At 33.3% G+C, this 20000-nt stretch overlaps 1 protein-coding gene across 2 annotated transcripts in view; it reads right to left on the reverse strand.

Moving 5' to 3' along the window:
- The window catches only part of LOC137642180 (uncharacterized), a 667115-nt gene that overhangs the window by 72248 nt on the left and 574867 nt on the right, over window positions 1-20000 (reverse strand). The window contains exon 4 of one of the 2 annotated variants that reach the window (XM_068374727.1): window positions 5250-5315. The exons of the other annotated variant lie outside the window; for it this stretch is intronic. Within the exon in view, the coding sequence (XP_068230828.1) occupies window positions 5250-5315 (66 nt within the window). The remainder of the gene's footprint in view (window positions 1-5249; window positions 5316-20000) is intronic. 2 annotated transcript variants of the gene reach the window in all.

A 20000-nucleotide genomic window follows, 5' to 3' on the forward strand; every position in this document is an offset into this window, starting at 1 on the left:
TTAAATGCCTCTGCTAAATGTTGTGTGAATGTTTTTTTTTTTTTTTCTTTTTTCGAAGGGTTGCCTTTCTAGGGCATACCTTATTCCGCCATTTCTTTCTCTACTGGATGCGTGATTGTTTCTACACTTTTACAAGTATACTTTTCCAGTGTATGTTTCTATCTATCTACCCACTTATATATATATATATATATATATATATATATATTATATATATATATATTATGTGTGTCTGTATATATATATATATATATATATATATATATATATATATATATATATATATATATATATATATATATATATATATTTATCCACTAAGACACTTCCCACAATTTTTGTGGGTAGCTGACATAATAAGAACAAGAATCTACTTTTCTTCTCTTTGCTCCTCCCACCCTGACGAGGGTCTCAGTCGAATGTGGTTTGTTGGGTTCTAATAATGTATTAATCCATTGTAAATTTTGCATTGGGTTTTATAGAAATACTGTAATTTCATGCATTTTGTAAAATTGATCAGACGGAAAAAAGTTACTATCGGGAAATAAGAATTCAGTTATGTTATTCTTGTATTTTGAAATTTACCCCAGACCTCTATGACGTATATTCATTAAATGATTTAAAATTCGTGTTGATTTATTTTAAATCTCTGGAATTGACCTTATTGCTCAAGCGCTTATTCAGTCTATTACTTAATTCGTTTACCATTAAATCAGTCACTCTTTATATCCTTAGCATCTTCCACACTGAATATCTATCACTTCTATCAAAGGACTCATCCTAGGTTCATATTCAACCGATACAGATATTTTGGTTCCAGCCTCATACCTCGTCGTGACAACAGCTAATTCACAGACCCTCTTTCAGAATTAAATTCATATTGTTTCTACCTCTACTTCACTTTTATCCTAAGTCTTACTTATTCAGCATACTTTTCCAAAGTGCTTCTCAATTTTAATTAAACTCTTTCAGCTGCTGCATCCTTTAAATCCAAGTCTATTCCGTCCTTCAAATTCAAGAACTCTTCAAAGAAATTATACAATCGACACAATGTCATATTTATATTTGGCTGCCTCTCTCAACATCCGTTTTTTCATTCTTTTATTCAATTACTTAAATGTATAAAGGTAAATTGAAAATGGAATAAAATAGGAAATGGAATTCGAAATGGAAAAATATTAGAATCTAAAATATATAAGCGCTCATATACATGACGAGAAAAAGGACTGGAAAATAAATGAAGGCTTGAGTGAATACAACAAGACTTACTGAATGCTGCTTTCAGTTAATCACACCAACCTTATCATCATGAAGAGTATAAACTAATTAATAAATATCGCGGTCATTATTACATTGTGTATGAAATGTTACCATTTGAATTATATTATCTCAGCTATCATTGGGAATCAAATCAAGTCTCTCTCTCTCTCTCTCTCTCTCTCTCTCTCTCTCTCTCTCTCTCTCTCTCTCTACAAACAGACACACAAACATATGTTAAAAAATTTCAATGAATGTTATCTAAGTAGTTCGTACCACATGCATTAGCAAACTGTCTTTGTTACGGACGTAAGTAAATTTGTTTGTAATTGATATATGAAAACGCTATTATTCCATTCCTCAGTGCGTGCTGAAGTATGTACACAGAGCATCAGCTGACTAAACAATAGAAAATAGGGGTAAATATTTTACTTAAGTCAAGACTGAATACCCCTGGGTGACGATTATGATACATTAAGATTAGTTAATGAAAGATATTGTATAAACTAGAGTTCATTACAATGACGAAAACCAAGCTCGCCCTGCCTTAACGATGTAAGGAATAGTTGTTCATAATTAAAAAACAGAAAAACGATTTTAAAAAATTGTAAAACATACTTATATATTACCAATTATCCGTGCATACACACACATACATACATTATAAATATATATATATATATATATATATATAATTTACATATATATATGTATTATATATATATTATATATATATGTATTATATATATTATATATATTATATATATATACATATATATACATATATATACAGTATATATATAAAACCCCTATATAATAAGGAACAAGTGTCTGGATATATATTTATATATATATATATATATATATATATATATATATATGTATGTATATATGTATATATATATGTATATGTATATATGTATATATATATATGTATATATATATATGTATATATATATATATGTATATATGTATATATATATATATATATGTATATATATATATTTATATATATATATATATATTTCCGTTCACGCTGAGAGGCATTGCCAGACGTATAACTATTCGGTCTCTCTCCATCCCTCTGGTATTTAGAGAGAGAGAGAGTAGTCATACCCTGGTGAGAGGGGGTACCTCGAGAGATACACTCGGAAACCATACCTACTGTGTTGTAGTTAAGGAAGGTGGAGGGTTGAACACTTGTGCGTGTGCTTATCTGTTTAGATATATAGCTGTATTACAACAATTCATTTAGATGAATTATGACTAGTTCTTTATTAAATTATGCAAATCAGTGGAACAAATATATATATATATATATATATATATATATATATATATATATATATATATATATATACTGTATATTTATATATACTGTATACATATATTACCATATCTCCGAAATCCCTGTTTTTTTTATTTTAAGAACTTCAGAATTATAAGACTTTGATTTGCTTAATCTGTAATGTTAAAAAAGATTAACTTGTAACCATGTTTTTTTCCGGCTATGAAAGGACCATTCTTACCTCATTCCAGTATAAATGGCAGTAGTATCAGCAAAATTTTGAATGCAGGAATTACGATGGAATAATCAGTTCAAGTTAACCAGAATCTCCTCCGTATGCTGAAGAGTTGAGATAACCTTTAAAAGCTGCTACTTCGTCTAGCCTACCTATACTGTATCCCTACTTTTTCATTAGTTGGTGTTGGTGGTAGAAAGTCGATATTGTTGGTATTAGGGAGGATGTTTTGTAGTGACAATAGGATTACTGGAAACGTATAGTAATGAATTAGGAATCTCAATATTGTAATTAAATGAAAAGAAATCTTTTTCGACAATTTTCATCTGATCAATAGCAAATAAAAAACTAAAAGGAACATTATCTATGATAAAATCGTCATCTTGACTAATTCCCATGTAACACCGGAAAGTACGAGAAACCAGGCCATCGCTGCTTGATGTGATTTGGCAGCAAGCGTGCCGTTCCAAAAGTATTATAAGCCTGGAGACCACATCCGAGAACCGGGATTCTCGCATGAAGATGCAGCTCTGATCCCGAGAAAACTGAAGCTCTGATATTACGAGCAAAGTTTTTATCGTTTCTGTCAGACTTTTAATGCGATATTTGGCTTCGCGTAATGCGGAAGGGTGGCGCCTATTCGCGGTCGTTCTTAATCCACACAATTCCAGTAGAACGGAGAACCCATGGGAATGAAAAAAATAAGTGAACAAAAAAGCAAAAAAAAAATTTTAAATAGCGCTTGTGATTTATATTTTTTTTTATCTGTAGTTCCGTTTTATTAGTTCAGAGTATTTAAGTTTATGAAAATACCGACTAAATTAAAGATATTCCAATAAAAAGAAATCAATAGGCAGATGATGATGATGATGATGATGATGATGGTGGTGATTTGAGCAAAGTATTGCGGAAAACTATGATCCTTTAAAGGATTTACTTCTTGCGGTTACTTCTAATATTTTAAAAACAAGGAACGATTAAAAACTACCAGCATTGATACAATAGTATCACTAAACATATCTAAAAGCCATAATATTTTTTTTTCAAGAAATATACAATTAGCCATAAGCAAATGTACCAAAATACTCTAAACATGTTGTGTGTCTTGATATTATTGGTAAATAATCGTCCATTCAAACATCCATTGGCCAAAAAACCTGATTGAGTTTGTGCCATTAAAAAACAGGGAGATTAATGTGAAATGTGATGAGAAAAGATATATTAAAACTGAATAAGGGAAAGATTTAAAAGTGTTAAATGTTGGTGATTTAATCATTGTTTCATATGAGTGAGACTTTCATTATACTCTTTGAGAGAAGTATAATGACTAAAGTAAAAAGAGGAAGCGGAAAAAAGTGATGGGGATTTTTCTTCTTTACGCATTAAACCTTGGGATATTTTTATTAGAATAAATCACATGAAATAACCTAATCACATCGACCTGTAAATTTTATTGACAAAGCATTATGATCATAAATGGTTTACATCAATATAGTGGTTCAAAATGAAGAGAAAATATAGTATTTGACCTTTCATTATTTTCCCGCTAAATATAATTTATGAAATATCAACCAACCGATTTATTACTATGTATTCCTTAATAACTTTAAGCATATTTCAGTCTAATGTCCGAACTGTGTTTAGCTGAGCGGTAGCCTATTCAATTATCTGAGCATGCAGTCAGTTATAAATTACAATTATTCTTTATGGTGGGGCTATGCATTATCAGTGAACAATAAATTGTATTTTTTTTTCATAATCCCTGCTCAGAAATGAAGCGCTGATATGTCTTATGCGGAGTTCACAATAATTTTATTCTGCATTATGATTCATATACTTTAAATTTTAATACTTCAAATGAGTATAATGAACGATGCTAAGTTGTATTGTTGCTGCTTAGATGGACCAACTAGCATAAAGAGGACATTAAAAAGTTAAAATGACTCTCTCTCTCTCTCTCTCTCTCTCTCTCTCTCTCTCTCTCTCTCTCTCTCTCTCTCTCTCTCTCTCTCTCTCTCTATATATATATATATATATATATATATATATATATATATATATATATATATAATATAGATATAAATATACAGTATATATATATATATATATGAGAGAGAGAGAGAGAGAGAGAGAGAGAGAGAGAGAGAGAGAGAGAGAGAGAGAGAGAGAGAGAGAGATAGAGAGGAGAGGGTAAAGGGTAAAGGGTAAGAAGGCTAAAGGAATAGATGTCCAAGTAATACCAGTTATCAATGAAATATAAATGTTATTCTCACTTCTCAATTGTCAATGAATGTGCGATATGTGTTGCTGAGTAAGTTACTGAAACAAAACAAAACTAAAGTTTAACTAAAAGCTTTACTCGTGTGCAGTGTGTGAATTTATCAATTTATTAAGCAACTAAAACCATACGAAGCAAACAAACAAACCAATAAACATATATGCAACTAAATAAGGAAACCAATGCATCACCTCACTCTCTTCGGAATTTTCTCTTTTCAAGATGACGGGCCGAAGCTCGCCCACCCAAGGTGATTCCTGTTTTGGATAAAAACAAATAAGTTTATATTGTCCTGTGAGGTTATGATATATATGTCAGCGTGTGTTATATGTGGACAGAGATGAATATACTTCAGAGAAACAAAAATATATAATTGAATTTCCATTAAGGTAAGAAATTGGTATCAGAACGCAAAAGGCCTAAACAAAGCTGAGACTAAATTGATAGAAAAAATAAATGTCACGTGAGTTAGAAAAGTATTAAAGGATAAAATGTATAATTTGAAATGGCTTGCGCCTACATAGAAAAATATATAATAAAAAGAATATTTCATATAGTCAGGGGTTTGCTGAAATTTATCAAAATTCACATATGTACCTTTACCATGAAAAATTTCATTAGGTCACAAGGGTGATAACTCCTTTTAGTATACAAGGATAGAATGAATATGACGCAAAATACTTTAACAAGTGTGACGTTTATACATATGGAAGGCCGCTAAACATATCAAAAGATATCGAGCTGAAATAGCAGCAGATTTAAGAAAATCTCTTAGTTAAAAGATTATTTTATATTACTGAAATATAGAAAACAAATAATATAAAATCATAATGTAAAACTGCGTATAACATGTTTTGTTAGATATCTAAATTTATAGAAAGAGTAGTCTAAACTTCTTTTTCAATTCTTATAACAAAATTTTGGACTAAGATGAATTACCTTATATATAGGTAAATATATATATACATACATATATATATATATATATATATATATATATATATATATATATATATATATATATATATATATATATATGCATGTATAAAGTAAATAGCGAGAATACTTCTTGAAACCTTGTCTATAATAGGGATTTTTTTTTTTTTTACATATAGTTTTTACCACGAATTCCTTAGCAATGGCGTTGACACCCTAACACGTTTTGAGGGTTAATAAGCGGTACTAATCATCCAGAAGTAAAGAAATTAAATAATGAAATTGCATATACTACATTCTCAAAAATAAAAAAAAAATAAATATTTTGTCACTTGAAGAGATATGCAGATAATAGCTTGAATCCCTCATCAAAGGAAGAGAATATCCCATTTAATGTTTAAAAAAAACTTTGATAATAAGTATATTAACAAACAGTTTATTACATAACGACATTTAAGAAATTGTAATTTCGACTTCAATAACGTATTCAGATATTTGTCGCTAATAATTTTATCTCTCACTTTCTGAATTGTGACATAACTTTTGTGATCACAAAGTTTCTCTCACGATGATGCTAGAAATAATTTGGAGAGGAATTAAAAAAAAAAAAAAGTTACTGATCAAAATAACACGAGTGGGGACTACTGGAGTTGTATCGTAAAAAATAAACTAGCGCTACGTTAGTAGAAGACTGATATAAAAATTTAAGGTAGCGAAAAGAGAAACAGCCTAAACTCTCTTTAAAATCAAACAAATCTGTAACTTGCTATTTTAGCAAATAGGTTCTCCTGTTTCTGTTCCCTTCATGAATAATATCCCGTTTACGGCAAAGCAGTTCTTTCTGGTTCTTCATGAAAGATTATGTCATCCAACCAAAATCTTATGCATAATTCAGAACAAAATTATGATGAAAGGACGTCTTTTTAATCTACGTTGAGTAAATATGTACAGAATTTTACGATGAAACACGCTAGAATCGCATCAACTTTCCAACAAATATAGGTTTAAATAATAATCATATTTCTTTAATGACCTTATACCATAATATGCTAGAAATATGCATTCTTATTTGAGAAGTTTTAGACAAAAAAAACATAGATGTCAGAAAAAAAATCTACAAAAGAGCAAAAAATGAGAAATTCTGACCGACCACAGATGACCTATCGCCACCAATAAATTAGCAATGAATGACAGACTTGGGGATTTCTTCAGCCTGACTCTAAAACGGATGGATGAGAATAACAAAGTAGTGTCGGTGCTACGAATTTTCTTCTCCACCACCAATTACTTATCGATAAACCAGAATTGGATAGTAGTTTTCTGATGAAGCATTCACTTCAGAGATTCGTTTCCTAAGTTTCTCCGATGAAAATTGGTTATGTATGTCGAAAGCATACCACATCCAGTTGACGATGATGTCTTTTTTGAAGGTCTCGGAAAAAAAGAAATAAGAGGATGGATACTGTGTTTGACACTGTTTACACATCATATACATTTTCCGTGTTACATCTTTTCGTAACATAAATGCCTTTACCCTGACACAAACACAGGTGTAAATATTAACCACATTTGAAAATATACATTCACTAGAAATCAATTTATGATAAATGACTTGCGCTGGGAAAGGATTCGAATCTATGCCTCTTAGTCAAAACAATGCCAGCAGGGACTTTTACCAATCAAGCTATCAAGAGAGATATCAGTATATTACAAGTCTACTGTATATATTACTGTCGAATTAAAAAATCTATTCTAAGATTTGGAATCAAACCATCTCTACCATGATAAACTATTGTTAAGGTACCCTGACACTTGCACGACTTTTTGCCACGAATTTGTCGTGGCAAGTCGTGACATTTTGTGGCACGAACTAGAAGATAAAAAAAAAAAAAAAAAAGAATTACCTGAGAATCACAGCTGACCTGTCCACATTGACACGAACTGGCACGACGAGTTCACGCATACTTTGCGCATAGCTTGCGCACTTCCCGCATCGTCCTGACGAGTTCATGAACAGTTCGCGCGTAGTTCACGACCCGGTCACGAAATTTTGTCGTGACCAAAATTTTTAACATTTCAAAATTCTCTTCATGACATGCCACGATGTCATGACGGGTTTACGAACACTTCACGCCAGTTCACGACGAGTTCACACCAGTTCACGACTCGAGTCGTGACAATGCATGCCACAAATTCGTGCAAGTGTTAGCCTGGGTTTACCTGCTTCTATATGTTTAGCACTACAGCTGATATGAAATTTCGAATATTACCGATTGAAAATGGACGTAGACTTAAGCCAGGCTGACACTTGCGCGAATTTGTGGCATGCATTTTCACGACTCGAGTCGTGAACTGGCGTGAAGTGTTCGTAAACCCGTCGTGACATCGTGGCAGGTCGTGACGAGAGTTTTGAAATATTCAAAATTTTGGTCACGACAAAATTTCGTGACTGAGTCGTGAACTATGCGCGAACTGTTCGTGAACTCGTCGGGACGATGCGGGAAGTGCGCAAACGATGCGCAAACTATGCGTGAACTCGATGTGCCAGTTCGTGTCAATGTGGACAGGTCAGCTGTGATTCTCAGGTAATTTTTTTTTTTTTTTTTAAACTTCGAGTTCGTGCCACAAAATGTCACGACTTGCCACGACAAATTCGTGGCAAAAAGTCATGCAAGTGTCAGGGTACCCTTACATGTTCTCTGAATGACTATTACCTCCATGTTGGAGCCATAGAAATATATTGCATTATATAAATGACAGGAAATATCCTCAATTAAAATAAAGTACGAAGGAATATTGGCATTATAAACATTAAAATTGCAAGACCATCGTGTATGCCAAGAGAATCTTCTGGAATTGCCAATCATAACACTGAATTTTCTTCTGGTCTACAATTCTTGTTAATCCTAACCCTGCTTACTAATTGGTAAACATAATATAACTATATATATTATATATATATGTATATATATATATATATATATGTATATTATATATATATATATATTGCCGACCAGGGTTCGATTTCCGGCCGGAGCCAAGCTCTTGTCTTTGTGTGATTTCGCCTGGGGCTCTGATCCCGAGGTCGTTAAGAGAATCCAGACATTAATGTATCAAAAATATATATGGCTTATTTGAATATATATATATATATATATATATATATATATATATATATATATATATATATATATATATATATATATATATATATTATTACTTGCTAAGCTACAACCCTAGTTGGAAAAGCAGGATACTATAAGCGCAAGGGCCCCAACAGGGAAAATAGCCCTACGAGGAAAGGAAACAATGAAAAATAAAATCTTTTAAGGGCAGTAACAACAATAAAATAAATATTTCCTATACAAACTATAAAAACTTTAACTAAACAAGAAGCAGAGAAATTAGATAGAATGGTGTGCTCGAGTGTACTCTCAAGCGAGAGAACTCTAACCCAAGACAGTGCAAGACCATGGTACAGAGGCTATTGCACTACCCAAGACTAGAGAACAATGTTTAGATTTTGGAGTGTTGTCCTAGAAGAGCTGCTTACCATAGCTAAAGAGTCTCTTCTACCCTTACCAAGAGGAAAGTACCAACTGAACAATTACAGTACAGTAGTCTACCCTTGGGTGAAAAAGAATTGTTTGGTAATCTTAGTGTTGTTAAATGTATGAGGACAGGAGAATCTGTAAAGAATATGCCAGACTATTCGGTGTATGTGTGGGCAAAGGCAAAGTGAACTGTTACCAGAGCGAAGGATCCAATGTAGTACTGTCTGGCCAGTCAAAGGACACCATAACACTCTAGCAGTAGTATCTCAATGGGTGGCTGGTGCCCTGGCCAACCTACTACCTACCATATATATATATGTATATAAATGTATATATATGTATATATACAGTATATGTATATATATATTATATATATATATATATATATATATATATATATATATATATACACACACACATATATATATATATATATATTATATATATACACACATATATATATTTATATATATAATATTTATAATATATATAATATATATATATTACAACAAACAACAAATACAGCCATTTCTAGTGTTCTGTAGGTCAAAGGCCTCAGACATGTCCTTATTTATGTTTGGGGTTTGACCAGTTTTCATCACCACTCTGGCTGAATGGGGATTCGAGATGGTGGGTAACTTTTACCTGATCGCTCACAGTAAACCAGTCTAGTATGAGTGGCCCTATCTATTATTATTATTATTATTATTATTATTATTATTATTATTATTATTATTATTTTTATTTTTATTATTTGCTAAGCTATAACCCTACTTGGAAAAGGAGGATGCTATAAGCCCAGGGGCCCCAACAGGGAAAATAGCCTTGTAAGGAAAGGAAACAAGGAAAAATAAAATATTTCAGAACAGTAACAACATTAAAATAAATATTTTCTATAAAAACTTTAACAAAACAAAAGGAAGAGAGACCAGATAGAATAGTGTGCCCGAGTGTACCCTCAAGCAAGAGAAATCTAACTCTAGACAGTGAAAGTCCATGGTACAGAACACTAGAAAACAGTGGTTTGATTTTGGAGTGTCCTTCCCCTAGAAGAGCTGCTTACCATAGCTAGAGAGTCTCCTCTACCCTTACCAAGAGGAAAGTAGCCACTGAATAATTACAGTGCAGTAGTTAATCCTTTGTGTGAGGAAAAATTCTGTAGTATCAGTGTTGTCAGGTGTATGAGGACAGAGGAGAATATGTAAAGAATAGGCCAGACTATTCGGTGTTTGTGTTTGTGTAGGCAAGTGGAAAGTGAACCGTAACCAGTGAGGAGCCAATTTAGTATTGTATGGCCAGTCAAAGACCCTATAACTCTCTAGCGGTAGTATCTCAACGGGTGACTAGTACAGCTTTGCTGATCATCGTGATATATTCAACCCTTTCACCAAATCAAGGTATCCACAATCAGAAATATATACGTATATATATATATGTGTATATATATATATATATATATATATATATATATATATATATATATATGTATGTATGTATATATATACACACACACACACACACACATATATATATATATATATATATATATATATATATATATATATAATGTGTGTGTGTATGTGTGTGTATCTGACAGGAAATATGTATGTTTGTAAATTAAAGACTATTTTTTCATCTTATGATGATATTCTATATTCAGTAATTGTGTACATATCTCACATTTTTGTAACACACATTTTTTTTCCATATGTCTTTGACCTTATATATTTTAGACAATTATGTAAAAATGTTCTGTACAATAATAGTTTTTAATCTATATTTATATAACTTTAAATAACAGTTTACTTTTTGTAAATATAAAGTTTTAACGTGAACTTGTATAGTGTTTTAGTTTAGAATGAATGTGGGAAGAGTATATTCCTTATTTTTCCAAAAGGACCGGGCAGGTGACACTGGAGTTTAGAAAAAAAAAAAAAAGGTCGTCTTGAAAATTTAAAAGTCAATTACCCCGCTTTAGCCACTTCCAACAGTGTTATAAATATCTATGGTTAACGTTATTCTCAATTATACTTCTTTTGGTATATTATCTGTATTTTTTTTCCTTATGTTACAATTTTCATCCTTTAGTGATTTGACTCTTTACCACAACATCTATCACGAAACAACCACTAATCTGCTTACAGAGGTTCTTTCACCATCTTAAATAAGTATTTTGCTTCAATTTCTTGTGATGAGGAAAACCTGGTAGTTTATATATGCTTTTGATCTTTGATTCTGTTTCAACAAGGGGACGATAATAACCAAACACCATCAAATGTATAGCCTAAAATTAGATCAAAAGTTTCTTGAAAATTACCGTTTTGTGCAAGTTTCAGTTTTAAATCACCATTCTTGGTACCTGTCTAGCAGTTAGCTTGTCGATCCGCAAAATGTCAGTGAGCATAGTAAGATCTTAGCTAGCACAAATACCGAACAATTTCTGTGCTATCTTTGAATAAACAAATATCTGTCATGGAAATTTATCATATTCATGGTCACCATTTATAAGTGGTTTAACATGGTGTGCTAACCAGAGGTCATCTTCTGAGTGAAAAGGGGAGTCATCAACAACCGTGGGATATATCGGCTTTTACATTTACTCATGGTAATGCCTTCTGTGACATACGTTTTGATATTTTAAATGTAATGAATGGTATTCAAAGAACCTATTAGGCAATACACAAAAAGGCAAGCTTTTGAGGTACATAAGGCCTACAACACTAAGAATTTTCATCAATAAACTCATTTGGATCGATAGCTATAACTTCGATTGACCCTGAAATACAAAATAAGCTAACTCAATAAGAAGATGAAGATAGAATAGAATAAATACAATATAAACTGCCAAATACAATTACAACATTATCCGCCCTTTAATAGTTCCGGTCGAGTATGTACAATGCCAGAATTAGTCCCTTGCCCAAACTTTACTCCACTCATCCTGCTCATCCAGATCATCTGGGAAAATAGCCTTTTGTTTGCTTACCAGTAAAATTTTTCTCATTTAATACGAACATTGTTTTGTATATATAAGCTATAAAATATAAAATTATGCGAGCTTTTTACTCGTTAAATAACACTGTAATTTTTATTTCATAATTTATCAACATTTCTCTCTCTCTCTCTCTCTCTCTCTCTCTCTCTCTCTCTCTCTCTCTCTCTCTCTCTCTCTCTCTCTCTCTCTCTCTCTCTCTCTCTCTCATATATATATATATATATATATATATATACTATATGTATGTATATACATATATACATACATATATGCCGACATATATATAAATTTATATGAATATGCTCAGATATAACATCAACAATCTGACAATAAGAGGGTAGAGGGTTTGTGTATCGCCATGACCAGCAAAACTGTACTAGTCAGGGCCGCCCATACTAGGTTGGTTTGATATGTGCGATAAGACAAAATACTCCCACTATCACCAGTCCGCTGTTAACCAGCGTGGTGAGGAGAACTGGCTAAACCTCAAACATGTGTAAGGACATGTCTGACGCCTTTGTCCTCCAGTGACTAGAAAAAACTGTATTTCTTCTTCTTGTTTGTTGTGTGAATATGTGGGTGTGTATGTCCCATTTGCAATAAAGAGTAAATGCCTAGCTCTCTCTCTCTCTCTCTCTCTCTCTCTCTCTCTCTCTCTCTCTCTCTCTCTCTCTCTCTCTCTCTCTCTCTCTATATATATATATATTATATATATATATGTATATATATATATATTATATATATATATGTATATATATATATATATATATATATATATATATATATATATTCTGTTTTTTTCTAGTCAATCACAGCGGCATTGCCACGTATAACAAATCGGTCTCTGCCAGTCCCTTTATATATATATATATATATATATATATATATATATGTATATATATAATATATATATATATATATATATATATATATATATATATGTATTGGTGTCTGTTTTTGTGTGCACGTATATGTGTGTTTATATATACGTAAATATTATTATTATAATTATTATTATCATTATTATTATTATTATTGTTATTATTATTATTTCTATCATCATTATTTTTATTATCATTATTATTATCATTATTATTATTATTATTATTATTATTATTATTATTATTATTAGGTAAGCTACAATCCTAGTTGAAAAAGAAGGATGCTACAAACCCAAAGGTTCCGACAAGGAAAATACCCAAGTAAGTAAAGAGATTATGGAATTAAATAAATTCTATATAAGTAATGAATGAAATATATATATCATAAGATATTTAACACCTTAAATATAGGTTTGCCACATATAAACTATAAATAGGAAATTATTTAACCTCTTTCAACGTAAAACCAATCCCTAAAAGTTCTAACAAATGAAGTTCCAGCATTCTAACTGCCAGATTAGGAAGATCATTCCACAATCTGGTAACAGATGGAATTAAACATTTAGAATAAAAATTGGCAAGACTATTAGAATTAACTTCATATGCATACCTAATACTAGGTATAGGATACAAAGGATGGTTATAATTATGGAAAATCTTAAGCAACATGCTTAAAAACTAACTGAGCAGTGGTGTCAGCGATTAACATAAAAATCAGGGATAAGAAATTTAATTTATCGCAAGACCTTGTTAAAAAAATCATAATGAGAATCAGCAGCTGAAGACCAATACAAGACCAGAACAATACTTGAAACAAGGCAAAATTAAAGAATTAAAATAATTCTTCAAGATATAATGTTCAACAAAAATGTTAAAGTACTTTCTCAAAAAGCCAATTTTTATGCAATTGAAGAAGAAACAAAGCGGATAAGTTACTCAAAACTAAATTTACATAATAAGAATCACCTAAAATTTCTAAGTAGGTGTATATAGCCAAAGAAACATTATCATTATGCAGCGATCTAGAGGTTGAAGAGCCCTTGCCCTTGACAAACTTGAAAGTAAACTTTGAGTTTTACTTGGATTCAGCTTCGTGCCTCATAACTTGCATCATGCACTAATTTTAGCTAGATCTCTAGTAAGAGTGATAGCAACAACAGATCTACATTAAGGAGATAGAATTGAGGCAAAGAGAGTAGTATCTGCATATGCAACAACCTTTGTTTTCTAGGCCAAACCGCATATTATATGTTTATATTCTGAAAAGTAATGATCCAAAAGCAATACACTGGAGCACCAGATAGTACATTCCTATACTTACTTTGATATTCATCAACTACTAGACTTTGCAATTTTCTTGCTTTGAAAATAAATAATGATGGTTAGGAAAGACCCACCTATTCTTATTTATTTGATTTTGAAAACAAGGGACATATTATTAACGTGGTCAAAGGCCAATTACATGAACGTCATGAGCACATGAGGGATTTTTGTACAGAATTAGAATGTATAAGTAGGGAAGTACATGCTCCAAGTTCTTTGCAAATGTCAAATTGCAAACTAGGGAACAGATGATTACCTCCAGTGTACCTATTTGCATAACACGGCAGTTGGAAAGTGGGCGGTAATCAACAGGGCTGGAGCTACCACACACATTTACCTAATAGAATAAATTTGCCAACTTTCCAAGAAGGGCAAAAAGAATCTCTTTTTGCTAATTTGCAAAAAAGACCAAAGATCTTAAAAGCTCATCAATCTGCACTTGTCTGTGTGATCATGAAAATCCCAGGCACCGAGACATGAATAGACATTTCCAAGGCCTTGGGGCCGTACATTTGGGTTGAAAGAATTTTGATTTATTCTCCTGCAAGCATCAATGGTTCATCTTGGTCCCGCACATTGCGTTTGTCTACTTCATTTCGATGGGAGGTTCCCTTTCTTCTATATTAACCGGGACTTATAAAGTCATGTTGAATCGGTGACAGCAGGGTTGTAGGAGGTTGTTTGGTGTAGGGTGATGCTCAGGATAATTGCTAATGATATCCACAATTGAGAAGTGAAAGTGGTACCCCTATCGGAAGTAATATGCTCAAGAATACCAAATTTGGCTATCTTCCTAAGATCAAGACAGATTTATATAAGGCGGATGTTACAGTTTCTATGGGAATAGCTTCAGCCCAATGAGAGGAACAGTCAATGACTGTGAACAGGTAATGATATCCTTGTGATGTGTTGACGTGAATGTGGGGAAAATATTGCTGAGGGAGAGGAACGGTGCCCACTCTTGAATCAGTGTGTTGATGTACTTTTGAAGTTTGGCATGAAGTACAGCTGCAGACCCAATCCTCAGCATCCTTAGAAATGCCATGACAAATGAACTTTCTCTTCAGTAGCTGTGCAGTAGATTGGCACGAGGGATGTGAGAGGCCATGGATGATATCAAATACCTGATGGCGTATGGAAGCGGGTATCCATGCTTGTGGTCTACCAGTATTGATGTCACAGAGGAGGATGGCATTGGAGTCATCGAGGGCAACGTATTCCAAATGGAGGGATGTGCAGATGTCCTACAGGCTTGGTATTTTGGATTTCTTTGTTCGGTTTTGCTAAGGCGTTGTAATCCAATTAGAGGTAAACGACGGCCAATGTTTTTCTTGACATGGTATTGGCAATGGGATTCAGTTTACAAGGGACATGTTGAAGGGTGTAGTTGTATGCAGCCACAGCAGGGAGATGTTGGCGTTGATGGGCGGACAGGCATCAGAGTGTCGAGTGAAGGCGTGCATCAGAGACAAGTTACTCGACTACAAAACAGTTCTGTTGTAGGCGGTCTGGGAATGAAGTGTAGGTGATGGAGGTGTTCTTATTTGGAGGCAGAGAAAACAAGTATGTTGTTCCCGTAACATACATTGAAGGGGAGGTCCCCTAAGATACCATCCATGATGGATTGAAAAGTGACCCCATAATTATGAAGGCCAAAATTGGAGTCATTGAAGGTTTATGTATCGATGGCGGTCTTGGGGATGTCTTTTAGGTTCATGGACAACTGATGATATCCCTACAAGAGGTCGAGCATGGAGAAAACCTTCGTTTTGTGCAAGTAAGAGGTAATGTCAATGATGTTTGGAAGGGGGTATTGGACTGGTTCTGTCTGCATGTTTAGAGGCCTGTAATCCCCACAAGGGTGTAGGGAGCCATCCCTCTTTAGGACAATGAGTAAAGGTGACGACCATGGGCTTGAGGTCTTGTGACCAAGACCCATTTCTTCCATTTCGGCCCATATTTGTTTAGTGGCTACCAAATGATTCAGGGGCAGATGCCTGAATCTGGCGAACACTGGGTGCCCCGTCCATCGTTTTGATATGGTGATAAATACCGTGCTTGGTAGAAACCGTGGGCATTTGGTGAATTTTAGGACAGAAGATTTCTAGTTATGATGTGAGGAGGTGGTCATAGGCATTTGTGGGTGCGCTGATGAATACGAGTCTGCTTTGTCTAATTGTCAATACCCTACATCAACCAGGCGGTGAAAATAGGCGTGGCAATCCGCACCAAATACTTGCAATGTTACTTAGGCAACGGGGAATTTCCATCAATATTAGTCGCTCCCAAACGATAGAGTGAGTGTCTCGTACATGAGGGTGGTGATCTCAGAACCATGCCAGCCACCAGGCAGCCGTTAGCAGGCTTAAAATGACCACGTTGTGTTTTGGAGAGTGACTTTGGTTGAATAGAACAACAAGCACCAGTGTCTACCAAAAACCTCACACCCATACCCACATCATGATAAAGAAAAAATGAGTGACAGGGGAGGCCACCGCCACACGTGATGACCTACTTAAAAGTTTTTTGGCCACTGTTGTCATCTGCACATTTCTTCGCAGCAGTTCCGTATCTGGAGTGGTAGTAGCAGGACTTCGACTGATGGGCATCAGTAAGTAGCTGGAGAGGTCATTGTTTCGGGTGTTAGTGAGAGGTCGCCTATGTAGGTTGTGGGCAGCTTTGTTGCCGCTCCAGTATGTCAAGGGACGATTATCTGTGTTGTACGACATTTCATGTCGGCTTCAGTTAGTGTTGAGTTGTCCTCCTTCATCACGAGTGAAGGCGTTGATGGAGGTCTTGAAAGTAGTGAAGTGGCTTTCCGTAAGGCCGTTGTCTTTGGTCACCAGGTCCTTCATGGGCAAGGTATTGACTTTGAGGATGGCAGTGAGGACAAGTTTGGGTAGGTGTCATACATAAAGTGCAGGATAGAGGTTCATTTCCCGAGGAGAAACGTCTGTGGCAGGTTACAAGCGAGCGATACTGATCATTTCCCTGAGTGAGAGAGAAGCCTTTCAATTCTCCCTAATGGATGTTGAGATAGCTGAAAAGTTTGGGTATATTGGCGGCTGCCAATGGTGAATGGTGCTCTAGTAGGTATATTTTGAGGGCATCATGTGCTACGGGGCTTTCCCTTTGGTCGCAAAGTCAGTTAAAGATATCTGGGAAAGTGTACTCGGGATTGCGCACAGACATACATGTACTCTGCTTTGGTGCTTGAACGATTCACATCCTTGATGTGAAACTGAACTTCGGTGCGCTGAAACCAAGGGAACGCTTCTTTAATGGCGAAAGGCGGCAATTTTAACAATGTAGCGTGAGTTAGGATCGGTAGGGGGAATCATAATAAGGGTAGGGTGTAGCGGTGGGCGAAAAAAGGCAGTGAGGAGCTGATCACCTAAAGGTCACCAATGTGTGAGGTGGATGTTAATGGAGAGGCAATGTGTATGCAAGTAACCAATATTACAGTTCAGTTAATTGTTGAACTAGTCATGAATAACAATCATATATATATATACACACACACACATATATATATATATAGATATATATATATATATATATATATATATATATATATATATATATATGCAGCTAATAACAACTTTTCCACGTGTAAACTATATCAACAGCTTAGGTGGTTCCTCTACTTTTTATATATACCATACTTAATTCCATTTTCAACAATTTTTCTTATTCCACAACGTCGCACCTACACCCAATGCCGTTTCTCTGACTTTACACATCAATCCACCCATTATCATGTAGAATACCATTACATATTTATTCCAGACAAACTTTCACACTAAACATGCATCAATCCTTCATAAATAGGCTAAAATATTCTTTTACATCCAACATAAAAACATTAAGAGGCTCTCAACAGCTTATTATCTAAACCATACATATTCGGCATCATCCACATTGCTTTTCTGTCAACTCTGTTTTTATACATCACATCCTCCGCTTTAGACTACATATTTTTTTACAAGGCATCACCCAAATTATTTACATTCAACACCTGGATATATATATATATATATATATATATATATATATATATATATATATATAATATATATATATATATATATATATATATATATATATATAAATATATATATATATATATATATATATATATATATATATGTATATGTATGTATATATATATATTTATATATATAATATATATATATATATATATATATATATATATATATATTATATAATATATATATATATATATATATATATATATATATTGCCTAATATAACTAGGAATTATTTGCTTACAAAGATTTCTTCTGTGATTCAGTAAATATTATCAACACTAACGAGAAGAATTTCTTCCACTCTTTTCATTTTATCGTAAAATGTAGAATGTCTCCGTCTATCAACCTTAGCATGAAACAGAACAAATAGTACTGCTGTATTATCATATGCAATACTAAATTGATATATAGGATATATACAGAATGTCTATACTGACACAATGTATAGTAGAGTGTTGTTGATAATGCATTAAAACTTTTACCATAAGAAATCCGGTGTTCACAAATATAATCTCGTATAATGTTCTCCAATCTGTCTTAGTAATAACAAGTGATCAATTGATCATTCCATTATATTTTTTGCCAATAGTGAATGAATTCCGAAAACTTTTCCCTCAGCGGGAATTTGGAGAAAAATTTTCATATTTCTTTCTATAAAAGCAACAGTTTTAGAAGATTTCCTTAACAAGAATATTATTTAAATATTTAATATTCCTCGAAACTAGATGATTAAGGTCATGAAACCAGAACTAATTTTTCAACATCTTGTTGATTGAGAAAATCTCCTTTTCACTTGTAATCAAGATTATGATTTCAAGTCAGTCCACGTATTCAGAATTCTGCTAGAGATGCAGTAATCACTGGGTTTCCTTGAAGTTGGCCATCACCTTGAAATGACCGACTCTCACCAGAGCTATAATCATGCAAATTTTATTGGTAATTGACGGATAATTTTCTCACTGGCTCCTAGTACGGCCATTTACCTCAGTGATTATTACTGGCTTTATTGCATGGCATGGTGTGTAATAGCTGTGTATTATTCGACTGTTAGCAGCGGGAATAATGTATTTTTCCAGGCTATTTTGATCATTCTAAAAACTCTTTATGAAAAATAATCGGAAATAGGCAGATACATTGGTGATATTTTAGTATAATGTTGATTTATAAGGAAAGGGAAAAAATATATTGTCATAGATGATTA

The sequence above is a fragment of the Palaemon carinicauda genome, chromosome 6 (genome assembly GCF_036898095.1).
Source record: "Palaemon carinicauda isolate YSFRI2023 chromosome 6, ASM3689809v2, whole genome shotgun sequence".
In the NCBI taxonomy this organism is placed as follows: Eukaryota; Metazoa; Arthropoda; class Malacostraca; order Decapoda; family Palaemonidae; genus Palaemon; species Palaemon carinicauda.